This window comes from Ambystoma mexicanum, unplaced genomic scaffold (genome assembly GCF_040938575.1).
Source record: "Ambystoma mexicanum isolate Mex_15411 unplaced genomic scaffold, UKY_AmexF1_1 Mex_scaf70, whole genome shotgun sequence".
NCBI lineage: Eukaryota > Metazoa > Chordata > Amphibia > Caudata > Ambystomatidae > Ambystoma > Ambystoma mexicanum.
The window spans coordinates 1296951-1316828 of record NW_027182489.1 but is presented as its reverse complement, the minus strand read 5'-3'; the positions used below and the strand labels follow the sequence as shown (position 1 = coordinate 1316828).

The following is a 19878-nucleotide window of genomic DNA, read 5'->3' as shown; positions in this document are numbered from 1 at the left end:
GCACGCCTGAGGCATGTGCTCGTTAAGCAGCTTTAAAAGCCTCAGTTTGCTTCAGTCCGGCGCTGGTCATTGTAGCAGTGTTCCTGTTGTGACTAGTCCCTGTTTCCTGTACTTAGTTCCTTGTTCCTAGTTCCATGCCTTGTACCTAGTTCCTGTTCCTAGCTTTGTGCCCAGTTACTAGTTCCTGTATCTTGTTCCTCTGTCCTGGATTTCGGATTTATGCGCTTATTTGATTTATGCTTTCTGAATTTCCCTTTCTGTCTTCCTCTGTCTGCAGACAGCCTTTCTCTGTACTTTACTATTTGATGCAGCCCAGTTTGCCGGTGTTTTCTGTCCCTTTATGCTGTCCTGGTTACTGAAAAGAATGATGTATTAATAATTACTTTCGTAGAATTAGTTACTGCCTTTTCTCCTTGGATTGGGTGGGAAAGGTTTCCTTTTGTGATATCATTTTCCCTGCTCCTGATCCTACTTTATTGAGATTCCACTCCATGTTTTCCATTGCACTTCTGCATTCATTTTCCATTGATTATTAGGTGTGGGTTTGTTGTTACTAGTTCCCGAGTGTTCCCCTTTTAGTTTTCCTCATGATTTATTATCACAATTCAGACTTGCCTTTTACTAGGGTTTATGTATTTTGTTATCTTTAACCCTTTGCTTTTACAGCCTTCTGGGTCCCTGTTTGATCTACAGGGTTCGTGAAATTACTGACATTCAAGTGGTCTTTCCGGTCCTCGTGAGTACTGTTTATAATTGCCTTATTCAGTATTCTACAGATTGTCAGTTCACAGAATCTGTCCTTGCTTGCCCGCTACGTGGGTTTAGCGCTGTCAGTATCTGTAAGAGCATAGTGGGTAAAGAGTTTGCTGACTTTCCTTTCAGTCATAAGGAGGTCCTAAGTGTTTACCCCACATCCCTTTTCCTATATTGGTAATACTGTTTTACCTTATTGACGTTCCTGGGGTTTACATATATACACAAGACTTGGGTATTATATACACGTTGTTAGATTCAGAGTTGTTCACAGTGCAACTGTGTGCACTTTCCCTTTTGCCATAGTATGCCTTCTTCCTTTCTTAACATTTGCGCTGTTATTTACATGAAGGAATGGAGTCGTGGGTTCAAGCCTTATGGTTAGCGGAATTCACTTATAATAACGCAGAACATGCTTCCCTGGGAATGGCTCCCAATGAGTGCTTGTATGGGCAGGTACAGGAAATGTTACCAGAACAGCTACCAGATGTTGAGCATTTTCCAACACTCCAAAACAGAAAACAATTGCTTCTAACCATCAGACAGAAGGCGCGAGATAATTTGGAATATGCAAAAACTCAATATAAATGGTACGCAGACAGAAAGAGAAGGGAGGCTCCGAAGTACAAGGTGGGGGATAAGGTATGGCTATCCACATGCAATTTGCCTTTAATTGGATCTCGAAAGTTTGCTCCCAAATTTATTGGACCTTATGAAATAGTAAAAATTGTGTCAGAAGTTGCTGTGAAACTGTGTTTGCCTAAATCTCTGAGAATCCACCCGGTATTCCATGTGTGTCTGCTTAAACCCACAGCGCCTGGAACAGGCGTAAAGAGACCTCCAGCTATCCACAAAGAGGGTCATGCCGAATATGAAGTGAAGCAGATCTTGGACTCAAAAAGGAGGAGACAAGTGTTATGGTATCTGATCCGGTGGGCTGGTTATGGACTGGAAGATTGCTCCTGGGAACCTGCTAGTGCAGTGCATGCACCTCGCCTGGTAAGAATGTTTCATGCAAAATACCCGGAAAAGGCAGGTCCTGGGAAGAGCCCTGGAAGGGGAGGTAATGTCAGGAATAAGGGACTGTGGTGCAGGAGGAAGCAGGTACGGCATATCTAAAAACTACCATTCCCAGCAGACATGGGGAAATGTGTAATTCCTTGGGCCTGTCTGTACTCAGCTGCCGGCACTTTGCAATTAAGGATTGGGCTCTTAACGGTCGCCCGCCCGTGCTCATGTGCTGTTGATTAATGTTGGAGAGCATGGGCGGCGGCGGCGGCGGCAACGGCGGCAGGAGCGAAACAGGAACGCTGAAGGTGTAAGCGAGCGGCCGGAAGGATATCCCGGGGTGCGGCAGCACACGCTCCTTAATCTGCTCCAGAACTAAAGGTCCGGGTCAGCCGTAGTAGGCTCCCGGACCATCAGTTAAGTGTTTCTATGTTTGTTCCCTTGGCCGGTTTACGGCGTTAAAATGAGTAATCAAAAGCTTCAAGTATATATGTCCGGACGTCTCAGGAAAAACGTCCGGACCAAAAGTTAAGTGCAGGCACAGTGCTTCTTCACGTTCTAAGCACCAGAGAAAATTCCACTCTTCTAATCCGCATTTCCATGTGCAGTGTATTATGTTAAATTATGTTTGTGAGGCATGTGAACGTCTCAATGTTCTCAGTTCATCATCAGTGTATTATGGTTCTAAGTCATGTCTAGTTTAAGCGCCATTCTATATGCATTATGTTGTGCTAATTCATGTCTGCTCACGATTTGTATAGGGTGGCGTGTTATGTGTTAATTAATTACGGAAGATAGAGTCAGGTCAGGTTGCAGGAGTATTAAGCTAGGTAGTCAGGAATAGTAGGGGTTTTTGTTCGTTTTATGTTGTCTTCCCTTTTCTTCCCTTTATTGGTCCATCCCCTTTCCCTAACTCCTTCTTCCCCCCATTGGCTGCCACGTGGCTACCTGTAATTCAAACATCCAGGCGCCCGTGCCAACCACGGTGGGAGGGGTCGATCCATTCGGCTTCTGTGGTTCGGGAGAGGGGATTGAAAATCCTCCTCCCTTAAGTTCAGTTTGTGACACTATCTGAGATACCATCTATCGAATGGGACGTCTATCGGCGCATGGCGCACAGTGTTGAACATCAAGCTTAATCCACTGTTGGCCCAAATGAGAATTATCCTCGAAGATACTGTAGATATTCACTTATGCCCCTTCTGCAATATTACACTATGAAAGTAGAGCCCATCCTACTCTACGCCGTGGACGTGTGTCTCTTGAAGTTGGGGCCTCTATTAAATCTCCTACAAGGAAAACTTTGGAAGAAAATCTTAGGTCTACCAGGATATTTACCTAACGCCATCATTCTACATGAATTAGGTTTATATCCCTTAGCGGATAAATATCTCTGGCGGATGGTAAATGCCTTCTCTAAAATGATTTCACCTCCTCCAAAATTTCTTTATGAGGACTTTCAGGCAATGCTTGCCCATGAGTGTCCCTCTTCGATTTCTGAAGTTAAAGATCGAATATATGCCATTTTAACATCGCTGAACATGTCCCAGCAGGAGCTAACTGATTCCCCGATTAAAGTTAAAAGTCGTTTCTTTAAAAACTCATGGGCATGCAACTCTGATCTGATTGGAGGTTTCTCCTCATTTAGGACCTATGCCACATTCAGGCAGGCTGCCCTACTTACTATGTTTCCCTGACAAAGATGCAAGAAGGACTTATATGCGTTTCCGTTTGGATCTTATCCACACGGGCTCCCGGATTGGGAACTGGTCTGGTTATAGGGATTTGGTGAAGTGGGAGGGCTGCATATTTTGTTTACAGTCTGCTGAGTGTGAAACACTAGAACATCTGTTTATGTACTGCAACTTTTTTCTCAAACACAGGCGATGTTGTTTGGGTGCATTTTTGACCTCTTATTCCTCTTTTGAATGTCATCTAGTTTGGCTTCGATGCATGCAGGGCAACACCAATTCTATTATGTTAGCAACTGCTAGACTTGCTGTGATGATTGAGGAGCAGTTGCTGCCACTCAACAGGGCCATCTTAAGTGGGCAGTTTGTGGAGTACTCTCCTCCACCTAATTAGTAATTGTGTAGTAAATGTAACACTCTTGGCCTTTGATTGTTTGCCTTTCTGTGTTTTCGTTTTTTCCCTGTTTTTCTTTTATGTTTAAAGATGCAGTTTTTATTTGACTCGACCATGTAGATATTTGAACAACTTTTTTTTGGGACTAAAGAAAGTTGGGGGGTGTTTTTGTCCCTCTATGTGGGTCTGTAATATGTTCCTAAATGTTTTATCATGTGTTAAATGTTTTAAAGTAATGATTTTTTCTTGTTCCTTTTTGTTTTTTTTATCATTATTAATATCAATATTTGACTATTCATTTTTATGTGATAAGTACAATTTGTAAAGGTGTAAATTAATTTTTGCTACCAAAATAAATAAATAAAATTTTAAAAATGTTTTAAAAAAATGCATGATGAAAGATCGAAGCCCATGGCAGAAGGTGGGTGAGCAGAAGGAGAAGGGGTGGATGGTTGGCAGAGAAGAAGTAGTTGTAAGTTCTGAGTTGGGCTAGAATGGGGGTATAAGTAACCAAATGACATTTAACAGACCCAGAAACAGCCATGTGTCTTGCCCTGTGAGGTGTCGCTGTAGGCTAGTGGCAGAGGTATTCAGGTGTCGCTGTATGCTAGTGGCAGAGGTATTTAGGTGTCGCTGTAGGCTAGTGGCAGAGGTATTCAGGTGCCGCTGTATGCTAGTGGCAGAGGTATTCAGGTGTCGCTTTATGCTAGTGGCAGAACTATTCAGGTGTCGCTGTAGGCTAGTGGCAGAGGTATTCAGGTGTCACTGTAGGCTAGTGGCAGAGATATTCAGGGGTCGCTGTAGGCTAGTGGCAGAGATATTCAGGTGTCGCTGTAGGCTAGTGGCAGAGGTATTCAGGTGTTGCTGTATGCTAGTGGCAGAGGTATTCAGGTGTCGCTGTATGCTAGTGGCAGAGATATTCAGGTGTCGCTGTATGCTAGTGGCAGAGCTATTCAGGTATCGCTGTATGGTAGTGGCAGAGGTATTCAGGTGTCGCTGTAGGCTAGTGGCAGAGGTATTCAGGTGTCGCTGTATGCTAATGGCAGAGATATTCAGGTGTCGCTGTAGGCTAGTGGCAGAGGTATTCAGGTGTCGCTGTAGGCTAGTGGCAGAGATATTCAGGTGTCACTGTAGGCTAGTGGCAGAGGTATTCAGGTGTCGCTGTATGCTAGTGGCAGAGGTATTCAGGTGTCACTGTATGCTAGTGGCAGAGGTATTCAGGTGTCTGTATGATAGTGGCAGAGATATTCAGATGTCGCTTTATGCTAGTGGCAGAGGTATTCAGGTGTCGCTCTATGCTAGTGGCAGAGATATTCAGGTGTCTGTATGCTAGTGGCAGAGCTATTCAAGTGTCGTTGTAGGCTAGTGGCAGAGATATTCAGGTGTCTGTATGCTAGTGGCAGAGGTATTCAGGTGTCGCTGTATGCTAGTGGCAGAGATATTCAGGTGTCTGTAGGCTAGTGGCAGAGATATTCAAGTGTCGCTGTAGGCTAGTGGCAGAGGTATTCAGGTGTCGCTGTATGCTAGTGGCAGAGATATTCAGGTGTCGCTGTAGGCTAGTGGAAGAGATATTCAGGTGTCGCTGTAGGCTAGTGGCAGAGATATTCAGGTGTCGCTGCATGCTAGTGGCAGAGGTATTCAGGTGTCGCTGTATGCTAGTGGCAGAGGTATTCAGGTGTCTGTATGCTAGTGGCAGAGATATTCAAGTGTCGCTGTAGGCTAGTTGCAGAGGTATTCAGGTGTCGCTGTATGCTAGTGGCAGAGATATTGAGGTGTCGCTGTAGGCTAGTGGCAGAGATATTCAGGTGTCGCTGCAGGCTAGTGGCAGAGATGTTCAGGTGTCGCTGCATGCTAGTGGCAGAGGTATTCAGGTGTCGCTGTATGCTAGTGGCAGAGGTATTCAGGTGTCGCTGTATGCTAGTGGCAGAGGTATTCAGGTGTCGCTGTATGCTAGTGGCAGAGGTATTCAGGTGTCCCTGTATTCTAGTGGCAGAGGTATTCAGGTGTTGCTTTATGCTAGTGGCAGAGGTATTCAGGTGTCTGTATGCTAGTGGCAGAGGTATTCAGGTGTCTGTATGCTAGTGGCAGAGCTATTCAGGTGTCGCTGTATGCTAGTGGCAGAGGTATTCAGGTGTCGCTGTATGCTAGTTGCAGAGATATTCAGGTGTCGCTTTATGCTAGTGGCAGAGATATTCAGGTGTCGCTGTAGGCTAGTGGCAGAGGTATTCAGGTGTCGCTGTATGCTAGTGGCAGAGGTATTCAGTTGTCGCTGTATGCTAGTGGCAGAGGTATTCAGGTGTCGCTGTATGCTAGTGGCAGAGCTATTCAGGTGTCGCTGTATGCTAGTGGCAGAGATATTCAGGTGTCGCTGTATGCTAGTGGCAGAGGTGTTCAGGTGGCAGAGGTATTCAGGTGTCGCTGTATGCTAGTGGCAGAGATATTCAGGTGTCGCTGTATGGTAGTGGCAGAGGTATTCAGGTGTCGCTGTATGCTAGTGGCAGAGATATTCAGGCGTCGCTGTAGGCTAGTGGCAGAGGTATTCAGGTGTCTGTATGCTAGTGGCAGAGCTATTCAGGTGTCGTTGTATGCTAGTGGCAGAGGTATTCAGGTGTCTGTATGCTAGTGGCAGAGATATTCAGGTGTTGTTGCATGCTAGTGGCAGAGGTATTCAGGTGTCTGTATGCTAGTGGCAGAGCTATTCAGGTGTCGCTGTATGCTAGTGGGAGAGGTATTCAGGTGTCGCTGTAGGCTAGTGGCAGAGGTATTCAGGTGTCGCTGTAGGCTAGTGGCAGAGGTATTCAGGTGTCGCTGTAGGCTAGTGGCAGAGATATTCAGGTGTCGCTGTATGCTAGTGGCAGAGGTATTCAGGTGTCTGTATGCTAGTGGCAGAGCTATTCAGGTGTTGCTGTATGCTAGTGGCAGAGGTATTCAGGTGTCGCTGTAGGCTAGTGGCAGAGATATTCAGGTGTCGCTGTAGGCTAGTGGCAGAGGTATTCAGGTGTCACTGTAGGCTAGTGGCAGATATATTCAGGTGTCGCTGTAGGCTAGTGGCAGAGGTATTCAGGTGTCGCTGTATGCTAGTGGCAGAGATATTCAGGTGTCGCTGTAGGCTAGTGGCAGAGGTATTCAGGTGTCTGTATGCTAGTGGCAGAGCTATTCAGGTGTCACTGTATGCTAGTGGCAGAGGTATTCAGGTGTCTGTATGCTAGTGGCAGAGCTATTCAGGTGTCGCTGTATGCAAGTGGCAGAGATATTCAGGTGTCTGTATGCTAGTGGCCGAGCTATTCAGGTGTCGCTGTATGCTAGTGGGAGAGGTATTCAGGTGTCGCTGTAGGCTAGTGGCAGAGGTATTCAGGTGTCGCTGTAGGCTAGTGGCAGAGATATTCAGGTGTCGCTGTAGGCTAGTGGCAGAGGTATTCAGGTGTCTGTATGCTAGTGGCAGAGCTATTCAGGTGTTGCTGTATGCTAGTGGCAGAGGTATTCAGGTGTCGCTGTAGGCTAGTGGCAGAGATATTCAGGTGTCGCTGTAGGCTAGCGGCAGAGGTATTCAGGTGTCGCTGTAGGCTAGTGGCAGAGATATTCAGGTGTCGCTGTAGGCTAGTGGCAGAGGTATTCAGGTGTCGCTGTATGCTAGTGGCAGAGGTATTCAGGTGTCGCTGTAGGCTAGTGGCAGAGATATTCAGGTGTCTGTATGCTAGTGGCAGAGCTATTCAGGTGTTGCTGTATGCTAGTGGCAGAGGTATTCAGGTGTCGCTGTAGGCTAGTGGCAGAGATATTCAGGTGTCGCTGTAGGCTAGTGGCAGAGGTATTCAGGTGTCGCTGTATGCTAGTGGTAGAGATATTCAGGTGTCGCTGTAGGCTAGTTTGTTTGTTTGTTTGTTTGTTTATTTATTTATATCGCGCACCTGACCCGGAGGTAACTGGGCGCTAAGGATAGTGGTGGTTACAAGGCATAGGTAGACAATTATGTGCATTAAAAAACGTTTGAACATACATAGTAAAGCTTACAATGGTAAATATATACAAATGGAAAATATATACAAATGGTAAATATATACAAATTGCGCATTATACATACATGTTGTACATTTGGTCAGATCAGACGTATGAGCCGATCACGGACGCCGATGGAATAGGACGCCGATGGAATAGGATACCTAATAGTTAGTGGTATCAGGAACTGTTATTTTAAGTTTTATTTAGTATCCAGGTAATAGCCTGACTTCTGAAATTGTTGAAGGTCTGAATGGTTTGAATATTCTGTGGGAGAGAGTTCCAGAGCTGGGCAGCTAATACTGGGAAGCTGGAACCTCCAGCTCTTTTTAGATTAAATCTGGGCACCACCAGACATGGTGTGTTGGAGGATCTGGTGGTTCTATTGGATACCTTCCATGTGAATTTATCTGTGAGGTAGGGGGGGGCTTGGTGGTTAAGAGCTTTATGAGTGAGGCACATCGTTTTTAGGGCAATTTTATCCTGTATAGAGAGCCACCTGTGGTACTTTCTCGTTTCTGATATATACTCTCTTTTAGGAATATTCAGTGCGGCTCTGAGCGCGTTGTTTTGCATAATCTGTAGTTTGTTTAAGATAGTTTTGTTCGCTCCTAGATAGAGGCTGTTGCAGTAATCAAGTTTGGATTGTATGAGCGCTCTCGCCAGCGTAAGGCAGCTAGTGGGGGATAGTAGAGGTCTACAGGCTCTGATCAACTTGCCAGTGTAAGCAGTGGCCGATGATGTCATGTTGATGTGTTTAGTTAGGTTAGACTGGGCATCGAAGTAGAAACCTAGAGTTTTTACATGTTTGGCAATGGGTATACTGTTCCCATCGATGACTATATTTGTGTAGTGAGGACTTAGTTTAAGGATGTTGTTAGGTGAGCCGACTAGGAGTAATTCGGTCTTATCATCATTCAGGCAGAGGCCGTGTGTGGCCATCCATGCCTGAATGATGATGAAGACTTCGTTAATCCGTGCGACGTCTGTGTCATAGGTTCCTAAGAGGGGTAGGAGTATCTGGGTGTCATCTGCATAATTTGTGTAGGTGACACCCCGACGGTCCAATTTGTCAAATAATGGCTTTGTAAAAATGTTGTACAAAGTGGGTGAAACGCATGATCCTTGAGGGACACCGCAGGTGATGGGGATGGGGTCAGCAGCTGCTGAGGGTGAAAACATGCGCATGGTTCTATTTGCGAGGAAAGATTGGATCCAGGCAACAGCAGAACTGGAGAAATGGGCCGCTGAGGAAAGGTGGTTACAAAGTATGGAGTGATCCACCAGATCGAAAGCTGCAGAAAGGTCGAGTAGAAGTAGTATGGCCATCTTTCCTTTGTCTTTTAATTCATCAATCTGACTTTTGAGGTCGACCAGTGCAGTTTCTGTTCCATGCCGAGGTCTGAAGCCAGATTGACGGGTGCCGAGTAGTTTGTGAGCTTCCAGATAATCTTGTATCTGCAAGTAGGCTATTCTATCCAAGATTTTCAGAAGAAAGGGGACTGTCGTGATTGGTCTGTAGTTGGTGGGTATAGCCGGGTCATGGGTCTGTTTTTTTAATAGTGGTAGAACCCAGGACTGTTTGAGGTTACTTGGGACGGAATTGTTAGAGAAGGAGGAGGTTACAAGTTTGGTGATAAATGGGGCGTGGTCTCTAGCTGCATCTTTTATAATCTGGGCAGGGCAACTGTCGCCCTTGCAATTTGACGGTTTAAGAAACACAATGATTTTGTGGACTTCAGGAATGGTGACCTTTTTGAATGAGAAGCCTGAGTTGGTGTAAGAGGTAGGTGTAGGAGCTGGAGTAGTGACTGTTAGTTGGGATCTTTTGTCTGCTATTTTAGTCTGCAGTCCTTTGATTTTGTTGGATAGGGCATTTTGAATGCCAGTACACCATGCTTTATCCTTGGTACATGTGTCTGGCGGTGGATTAGGGTTCTCTAGTTCTCTTAGAATGTTGAATAGTTCTTTGGTGCTGGAGCTGGCTTGGGCTATTCTGTCTTTATAGGTTTCTTTTTTGGCCTGGATTATCTTATTTTTGTAAGTATCAGTGATAGTGGCCAGGTTAGTTTTGTTTTCAGGTATAGGGGATGATTTCCAGCGAGATTCCCATTTTCTTTTTTCAGTGCGGAGTGTTTTCAGCTCTGGAGTGAACCATGAGTTTAGATGTGCTATAGGTTTACTTTTAATTAATTTTAGCGGGGCAATATCATCAATGGCTTTAGTCATAGTCTCGTTGTAAATGTCAATTAGAGTGTTGGGATCATTGGTGTCCGGTATGGCATTAAGTAGAGGGACTATCAAAGGAACTAGAGCATCTGCTGTGATGTTACGTTTGTTCCTTGTGAGGCATGGGGGAGCAGTAATGGACTTTTTCTTTTCCAAGTTGTTGATATGCAGTTCAAAGGTGATTAGGTGGTGGTCTGACCAAACTAGTGGTGTCAGATCTAGTGGGGAGATGGTGCAATTTAGGGCCGCAACCCAGTCAAGTATCCTGCCTTTTGCGTGTGTGGGTTTGGTACTAATTTGAGTATATCCTTGTTCTAATAGTGCAGAGGCTAGAGAGGTGGCGTGTAGGTCACTGGTGTCTTTGTAACCGAGGTTGAAGTCTCCTAAAATGATATTTTGCGCCGTAGGTTTAGTGTCGGCTGCTAGGGCTGTGATGTCTTCTTCAAAGGATCCAGGAGGTCCTGGGGGCCTGTAGATGATATGTAATGTGATGGTGCTGTTGGGAGAGGTTTGGAACTTAACTGAGAGGAGTTCACATATTGGCAATGGTGTGGGGGTGGCTAGTCTTATGTTAAGAGTGTCTTTAAAGATAATGGCTATTTCTCCTCCACGGGATGTAGGTCTGTCTGCACGGAGAATGGAATAGTTGTCTGGGATGGCTAGGGCGATAGAGGGGCCTGCTGCCTCATGCAACCAGGTTTCAGTCATTACAAGGAAGTCAAGGTTGTTGTTCACAATCAGGTCGGCAATCTCAGTTGCATGTGCTACCAATGACCTGACGTTCAGTAATGCTCCCTTAGTAGGCTGTGATTGTGGATCCATTGTTGGAGGACTGGGGCTAATGTCCCTTAGGTTGTTCAGCGGGGCTGTACACCTTTTCTTATGGCGTCTGTGATTATTATCAGAGGAACCGGGGCGATCTGTGCGTATGATCTTATGGGAGTGTTCTAGTGTGGAGTGCCTGCTGAGCGGTAGTCTGCCGGTTAGTCTCTCGTTCCGCTTAGAAGTGTCAGGGGGGAGACGGTAGAGGCTGAGGGCACAGGGGACAACTTGTGTATAGTGGAAGCTGAATGTAGATTAGTTGTGGTTAATGTGGGAAACCGGAGTGGTGTGGGGAGGAAGGGTGTAGGGCAAGGGATGGGGTGGTGACGAGGGCATCTCAGTCTGCCTAACCCCTCATCAAACTTAATGTAGTGACCTCTAGTACAAGGGGTGTCAGATGGTATGATGCAGAATGGGAACATAGTTAAAGTTAGCAGTGCCTGCATTCTGTTCTGATGGAGGCAACTTTGGTGATGTTGCTGATGCTGAGTAGATTACCAAGGCACAAGTATACTGCAACTTAGAATTAAAGTTTAGCAGATAGGGCTAAATTGGCTGAGGCTTAGTGAACATGGGTTTGGGCTAATTCAAAGCAAGAATATAACACACCTAATTCAACTTAGCAGTTCAGATGGGCACGCCTAGATTCAATTTTATCATTGTGAGCCAAAGTAGCGTTAATTCAGTTGAGCACACCTAGAAGCATCTTTAGCAATTCAAAACATCATGCCTAAATACAATTTAGCATAAGAGGCCAAAGTGGCGCTAATTCAGATGAGCACACCTAGAAGCAAATTTAGCAATTCAAAAGATCATGCCTGTGGCAGTGGTATTCAGGTGTCGCTGTAGGCTAGTGGCAGAGATATTCAGGTGTCGCTGTATGCTAGTGGCAGAGATATTCAGGTGTCGCTGTATGCTAGTGGCAGAGGTATGTGGCTGTATGCTAGTGGTAGAGATATTCAGGTGTCGCTGTATGCTAGTGGCAGAGGTATTCAGGTGTCGCTGTAAGCTAGTGGCAGAGGTATTCAGGTGTCGCTGCATGCTAGTGGCAGAGGTATTCAGGTGTCGCTGTATGCTAGTGGCAGAGATATTCAGGTTTCGCTTTATGCTAGTGGAAGAGGTATTCAGGTGTCGCTGTATGCTAGTGGCAGAGGTATTCAGGTGTCGCTGTAGGCTAGTGGCAGAGATATTCAGGTGTCGCTGTATGCTAGTGGCAGAGGTATTCAGGTGTTGCTTTATGCTAGTGGCAGAGGTATTCAGGTGTCGCTGTATGCTAGTGGCAGAGGTATTAAGGTGTTGCTTTATGCTAGTGGCAGAGGTATTCAGGTGTCGCTGAATGCTAGTGGCAGAGATATTCAGGTGTCGCTGTATGCTAGTGGCAGAGGTATGTCGCTTTATGCTAGTGGTAGAGATATTCAGGTGTCGCTGTATGCTAGTGGCAGAGGTATTCAGGTGTCGCTGTAAGCTAGTGGCAGAGGTATTCAGGTGTCGCTGTAGGCTAGTGGCAGAGGTATTCAGGTGTCGCTGTATGCTAGTGGCAGAGATATTCAGGTGTCGCTTTATGCTAGTGGAAGAGGTATTCAGGTGTCGCTGTATGCTAGTGGCAGAGGTATTCAGGTGTTGCTGTAGGCTAGTGGCAGAGGTATTCAGGTGTCGCTGTATGCTAGTGGCAGAGGTATGTCGCTGTATGCTAGTGGTAGAGATATTCAGGTGTCGCTGTATGCTAGTGGCAGAGGTATTCAGGTGTCGCTGTAAGCTAGTGGCAGAGGTATTCAGGTGTCGCTGTATGCTAGTGGCAGAGGTATTCAGGTGTCGCTGTATGCTAGTGGCAGAGATATTCAGGTGTCGCTTTATGCTAGTGGAAGAGGTATTCAGGTGTCGCTGTATGCTAGTGGCAGAGGTATTCAGGTGTCGCTGTAGGCTAGTGGCAGAGGTATTCAGGTGTCGCTGTATGCTAGTGGCAGAGGTATTCAGGTGTTGCTTTATGCTAGTGGCAGAGGTATTCAGGTGTCGCTGTATGCTAGTGGCAGAGGAATGTCGCTGTATGCTAGTGGTAGAGATATTCAGGTGTCGCTGTATGCTAGTGGTAGAGATATTCAGGTGTCGCTGTATGCTAGTGGCAGAGCTATTCAGGTGTCGCTGTATGCTAGTGGCAGAGCTATTCAGGTATCGCTGTATGGTAGTGGCAGAGGTATTCAGGAGTCACTGTAGGCTAGTGGCAGAGCTATTCTGTTGTCGCTGTAGGCTAGTGGCAGAGATATTCAGGTGTCGCTGTATGCTAGTGGCAGAGGTATTCAGGTGTCGCTGTATGCTAGTGGCAGAGGTATTCAGGTATCGCTGTATGCTAGTGGCAGAGATATTCAGGTGTCGCAGTAGGCTAGTGGCAGAGATATTCTGTTGTCGCTGTAGGCTAGTGGCAGAGGTATTCAGGTGTCGCTGTAGGCTAGTGGCAGAGATATTCAGGTGTCGCTGTAGGCTAGTGGCAGAGATATTCTGTTGTCGCTGTAGGCTAGTGGCAGAGGTATTCAGGTGTCGCTGTAGGCTAGTGGCAGAGATATTCAGGTGTCGCTGTATGCTAGTGGCAGAGGTATTCAGGTGTTGCTGTATGCTAGTGGCAGAGCTATTCAGGTGTCGCTGTATGCTAGTGGCAGAGATATTCAGGTGTCGCTGTATGCTAGTGGCAGAGGTATTCAGGTGTCGCTGTATGCTAGTGGCAGTGATATTCAGGTGTCGCTGTATGCTAGTGGCAGAGGTATGTCGCTGTATGCTAGTGGCAGAGATATTCAGGTCGCTGTATGCTAGTGGCAGAGGTATTCAGGTGTCGCTGTAGGCTAGAGGCAGAGATATTCAGGTATCGCTGTAGGCTAGTGGCAGAGGTATTCAGGTGTCGCTGTATGCTAGTGGCAGAGATATTCAGGTGTCGCTGTATGCTAGTGGCAGAGGTATGTCGCTGTATGCTAGTGGTAGAGATATTCAGGTGTCGCTGTAGGTTCGAGGCAGAGATATTCAGGTATCGCTGTAGGCTAGTGGCAGAGGTATTCAGGTGTGGCTGTAGGTTCGAGGCAGAGATATTCAGGTATCGCTGTAGGCTAGTGGCAGAGGCATTCAGGTGTCACTGTAGGCTAGTGGCAGAGGTATTCAGGTGTCACTGTAGGCTAGTGGCAGTGGTATTCAGGTGTCGCTGTATACTAGTGGCAGAGGTATTCAGGTATCGCTGTAGGCTAGTGGCAGCGGTATTCAGGTATCGCTGTATGCTAGTGGCAGAGATATTCTGTTGTCGCTGTAGGCTAGTGGCAGAGGTATTCAGGTGTCGCTGTATGCTAGTGGCAGAGGTATTCAGGTGTCGCTGTATGCTAGTGGCAGAGGTATGTCGCTGTATGCTAGTGGTAGAGATATTCAGGTGTCTCTGTAGGTTCGAGGCAGAGATATTCAGGTATCGCTGTAGGCTAGTGGCAGAGGTATTCAGGTGTTGCTGTATGCTAGTGGCAGAGATATTCAGGTGTCGCTGTATGCTAGTGGCAGAGGTATGTCGCTGTATGCTAGTGGCAGAGATATTCAGGTCGCTGTATGCTAGTGGCAGAGGTATTCAGGTGTCGCTGTAGGCTAGAGGCAGAGATATTCAGGTATCGCTGTAGGCTAGTGGCAGAGGTATTCAGGTGTCGCTGTATGCTAGTGGCAGAGATATTCAGGTGTCGCTGTATGCTAGTGGCAGAGGTATGTCGCTGTATGCTAGTGGTAGAGATATTCAGGTGTCGCTGTAGGTTCGAGGCAGAGATATTCAGGTATCGCTGTAGGCTAGTGGCAGAGGTATTCAGGTGTCGCTGTAGGTTCGAGGCAGAGATATTCAGGTATCGCTGTAGGCTAGTGGCAGAGGCATTCAGGTGTCACTGTAGGCTAGTGGCAGAGGTATTCAGGTGTCGCTGTAGGCATGTGGCAGTGGTATTCAGGTGTCGCTGTATACTAGTGGCAGAGGTATTTAGGTATCGCTGTAGGCTTGTGGCAGAGGTATTCAGGTATCGCTGTATGCTAGTGGCAGAGATATTCTGTTGTCGATGTAGGCTAGTGGCAGAGGTATTCAGGTGTCGCTGTATGCTAGTGGCAGAGGTATTCAGGTGTCGCTGAAGGCAAGTGGCAGAGGTGTTGAGGTACGTCAGGTGTTTCAGTCTGGACGGCTATATATGATGCTAGACAGGATGAGCATAGCCACAGCTGCATTCTACGGTGCGTGGATGCTCAGCCGTGCCTGCGGCCTGTGTCCACAGCGTGGCGTGAGGTATACGTACCTTAGGCTTCTATGTTGTTGGTCTGCAGCGACAATTGTCCAGTGCAGACGGCATGGTCTCATTATTCGTGGTCTCTCTGGTGCGCGAGTCTGAATGGTGAGGGCAGACATGGCCCAGGTTTCAGAAGACAGTCGGTTACCCAGTATAGTAGGCAAATGAGGAGGATGCACCTAGATTAGGGTCCTAGGGAAGAGAGAGCGAGTGGTGTCATCAGGCCTGGACTGGCCCACCGGGACACCGGGAGTTTCCCCGGTGGGCCTGGGCACACAGGGCCTCTTTTCTTGGGGGAATGCATGGACGTCATTTAGGGGTCACCAGAGGTCGCAGAGACTCCTTTGCGAGCACTAATTTTTGGGGGTAAACAAGTGTTTTTTTTTTTAAACATAAAAAAAATCCTTGTTTTGTTTTTTTTAACAGAAGCTTCTGTGGAGCTTCGCAGCACCGGCGGTGCGGGGGACCCCAGGAGCTTCAAGCTCACCCCTCGCTCAGGCTTCTTCATTGGCAGTGCCAGCGCCAGTGCGACACCGGAAACATATACAAATGTAAGCACCATAAATAAATGAGACATGTGTGAGAAGAATGGAGTATAGGTTCATACCCTAGACATGTCCACATGTATGTGTAGTAGCTCGAGCTGTCAGCAGTAAATCACGTCGCTTCTATAATAATGAGCCGTCTGCACACATCCTCCCCTGCTCCATCAGCTGAGTGGCTGGAATGTGACACACTTAGGGACTGTAAGGCCACGCTTCAACCGGGTGCTTTGCAATCTGTACTTTTAAAACGCCATCCATGTTACCCACAGTCCAAAATAGCCCTGGGTCATGTAGGTCGCTTCCTCGGTGTTCTCCCAGCTGCCCTGTACATCATGTGTAAACCGTCATGAACATCTACTGTGCATAACACACGTTATTTACAACCATGTGGCGTGTTGGTTATGTGTCAGAGACTGTGTACTGGGGGAATGTTTTTTGTTTGTTTACTTATCTACTGTTTGTATACCGTGCAAGGTTAATTTACTAAACAAATTCACTTAATAACAAAAAAATGACACAGCACAATTGTGTTTTTCTTTCTCAGAATGTCCGTCTCCTCTCTCTGCTTATAATATTGCTGGGTTGTGAAAATGAATCTCTTAGCCCGTGTCCTTCCGGTTATGCTCTCCAAAGTGGTGTGACGTGCGTTCTATGCAACCTCAACACAACATGTGTCAAGTGTGTGGTGTCACGTGCCCTGAAGCTGCTAAATGGCCCGGGCCATGGGGGAAGTGATCTCCTATTTCAATTGTAGAGTGAACTTCTCCGTGGCTTTATTGTTGGCGCCTCTCCTGCCAGATGCTTGGAGGGGTCACAGGGTCAGCGCTGCAGGTGCCATAAAAGCATAAAGGCCTGCAGCCAGAGCCGCTGGCCATCGCAAATGGTTTGTGTGATGAAGGGCGAGCTTTCAGTCAGTCAGTCAGTGTGTGGGGATGTGGAGGCTGGCTGGAATGGATTCACAGTGGAGGGGTTTACTACAGAAGTAACATAAGCAAACCATGGCTTATGGTGACTCGTGTGGAGAAGGATTGTAGTGTGAGATATCTTTACACGTGTAATTAACTGTCAATCCGCGCTTCTGGGGCACATTCTCCACCACAGGAGAAAATATGGAGTGCCTTGAACATGGAGAGTTGGCGCTTGTGTTTGCAGACAGCAAAATGTTGCAAAAGTCACTGGATTCAGCAACTGCCTTTTTTTTGCTCTTGCCCTTTTTCGTCCTTGTTTATTTTTTGTTGCTGTTAAATATGTTGCCTTTTTCCGAGCATGTCCTATTTGTGAGTATGCAAAGCAAAATCGCATGCACATTTCAGCGATTCTTTCAAGCCTGCCAACTGTGGGTAGCTTTTCAAGGATTTAAAAATAATCCCCCCAAAAAACCTTCTTTAAATATTTTAATACAACTGCTTGCTGTCGCCGCAGCCAGGCACGTGCATGAGGTTGGTACATTTTTGAAGGGCCGACCCAAGCTTTCGTCCTACAAAGTTGAATGAACCATGTAGTTCGGTTAATAATACATGTATTTGCAAATGTCCCAGATTATATTTGACTACAAAAGTTTTTTAGGTCATCTATGCTGTTTTCTGCTTTTTTCATTTCCCAAGTAAATTGAGACCAATGGAAAGATCCTCCTGCGTTTTCTGATTATTGCAACTACAAAATCGACACGTCTGAATCAGGCCCAGGCACTCATTCCCAGACGGAAATGTTGCGCTGTTTTGTGAATGTCAAGTTTCCAAGGCAGCAGCAATTCCCTTTTATTCAGCCCAGTCATGCCATTACAGTAATAGCATGCAGCTGACTCCGATAGCATCTTACAAGGTCTTACCTCGCACGTGCTTTACCATTTCAAGTGTTCCCATACAGCTGGGGTGCAACGCCCTCACTTCTACACCTCAAGAATGTTTTCATGTTTTTTAAGCTTGCGGAGCAGTCTAATGCCTACCTGCCCACGTTTTCCAAAGTGTAGTTTGAAAGACCTCAAGCCTGCCACGGTAGCAGGAATGCTTTCATTTTCTGGAAATGCAGACATCATATAGCCAGGCGAACAAACACTGCAGTGGTTTCTACCAGGCATATTTTATGAAGTGGTATGATGAAGCAAGCATGATAAGTGTTGTTATTGGTCTAGACAGGCTTACGTTGGAACCAGTTCGGACATGTTTTCTTATTGTGACATGTCACCTTTAATGTCCAAACCAACGGGAGTATGTTCTTACATAGGAGTACTGGCATATTTGCGCAGCCAGCTTTGTACCTAGTGCCAGTAATGATACTATAAAACACATCTTAAAGCGAACATGAGTATGTTCTTATATGTGAATACTAGCATATGTTGATGGAACCAGCATGGAAATGTATGGGCACAGCCAGTATACTGTACTGGCATATATTGCAAGAACCGGCATGACAATGCATTGGGAAATGCGCTTGTACACCTTTGGTGACTTGCATCTATTGTACTTTTTTCATGAGTTTCCCTGCTCCCTACAAAACTGTTTGCATGCCAGGGGAAAGATTGGAAGAGTAGAGAGGGGCAGGAGACTGCTCATTCTCAAAGCAGTCCTTAAGTGGGTGCTTTTAGACTTAAAGGAGAGAGTTAACTGCTTGTAACATTGACGCTGCACTAGAATAGTCTTATTAGAATGGGTAAAGAAGTTAGATGCCGCCCACACAAATAGGTTTGCCCCTCCCCAACATCTCTGTAGTTAGCACCACTCCCAACAGTTCAAGGGTTATCTCCCCCACCCCAATTTTAGGTTTTGTTGCACCCCTAAGGCTGTTCAAGCATAAGCGAGAAAGGAGTTTCAGATTTAATAGCACGTGAGTGACAATTGGAAAGGAAATCCATATTGGAAGATGGCATAATGTGCCGGTGGAGGAATGGGAGGATGGGCAGGGACCAAAGACTGATAAGTTAAGATCTGGTCATTGGAGGACAGGCGTCTGCGACAGTAGCAGAAATTGTATTGCTCCGGTCGATCGCATCTTTGTCTGAGGCCCTGTGTTTCTGATGTGTTCAAAAATGCTGCCACTTCCTGTTTTGTCAAGGGGTGAAAGGTCATGTGCTATCACTTCCGGTGATGTCACTTGGGGGCGGGGAGGGTTCAAATGATGCCACTTCCTGTGATGTCATCAGAGGTCAAGGGTCATGTAATGTCACTTCTGCCACCCCTGGAATTTTGGTGAAATGATGTTCCGGACTGCTGCGGGTTAGAGCTCTCCTATCATCAGGCCGTCTCATGGAGAATCACGCTGCAAGGGGCAGCTCTGGGTGCCTGCAACAGGGGGGTGTGTGTCTGTGGTTCTCTTTACCTCAGTTAATCCTGTAATGTGTTTCATGCACTGCCTACTTGCTCATTAATTGCAATCATGTAATTCTCTCTCTCCTGCTTCTGGGTCTCTTGTCTGACACTCTTCTTTTCCCTTGTGCGTGTATCTCGCTCTCTCTGTTGGCTCCTTCCTCTCCCTAAGTTTCTCTGTTATAGACCTCCATCTATCGGTCTGAATGTCTGTATGCATCTGATTCGTCCATTTCTTTCACTAGTTCAGAATCTGCACCCGTGTCTTTAGCCACTTAATTCCACCCATGTTAGGTCACTGTTACAGTCAGTGTTTTAGCAAAAGACCGTTTCTCACTATTTTCAGGGTATGACTACTCGCTGTAATGTCCAGTTCAGTACGAGTGAACATTTAACAAACGTTAGAATAGACATGCATTTGAATGCATTTGAAAGTCACCAAAATGATAGTTTATTTGTAAGGCATGTACTCTTCCTATCTTCAACATGCAGTTTAAAAAAAAATACATTTGGTGATCAGCAACAGCATTGTTAAAATCAGGTTTGTCCTCTCTAAATATCATATTCCATGTCTCTACGCCTATACTTGTAATGGGAATAACGAAACTACAGGTTCCAGAAAGCACAGCGTTTTACTGTGGGTGAAAGATCAGGAGTTGCTCAAGATGGCATGTTGCGATGTAAGCTACATTTTAGCAATCTTCTATTGGGGTACAATGCATACACTTTTGGGGTCCTAATGACTTCCTCAAACATTCAAGCGTAAGCATCTGAATACTCTGAAATAAGTATTGAAAAGACTGTAGTTCCCCAAGACTCCAAAACAGGGTCAGAGTGCTCTCAATGAATGCTAAATATGGCATACCG

General features: G+C 46.2%; 1 protein-coding gene across 1 annotated transcript in view; it reads right to left on the bottom strand.

The window, feature by feature from the left end:
- Positions 1–11694: 11694 nt before the first annotated feature.
- Positions 11695–19878, bottom strand: part of LOC138562829 (uncharacterized) — a 36716-nt gene continuing 28532 nt past the window's right edge. The window contains exons 4-5 of the mRNA XM_069642799.1: positions 13097–13688; positions 11695–12970 (exon numbers count right to left, since the gene is read on the bottom strand). Coding sequence (XP_069498900.1) covers positions 11695–12970; positions 13097–13688 — 1868 coding nt within the window. The remainder of the gene's footprint in view (positions 12971–13096; positions 13689–19878) is intronic.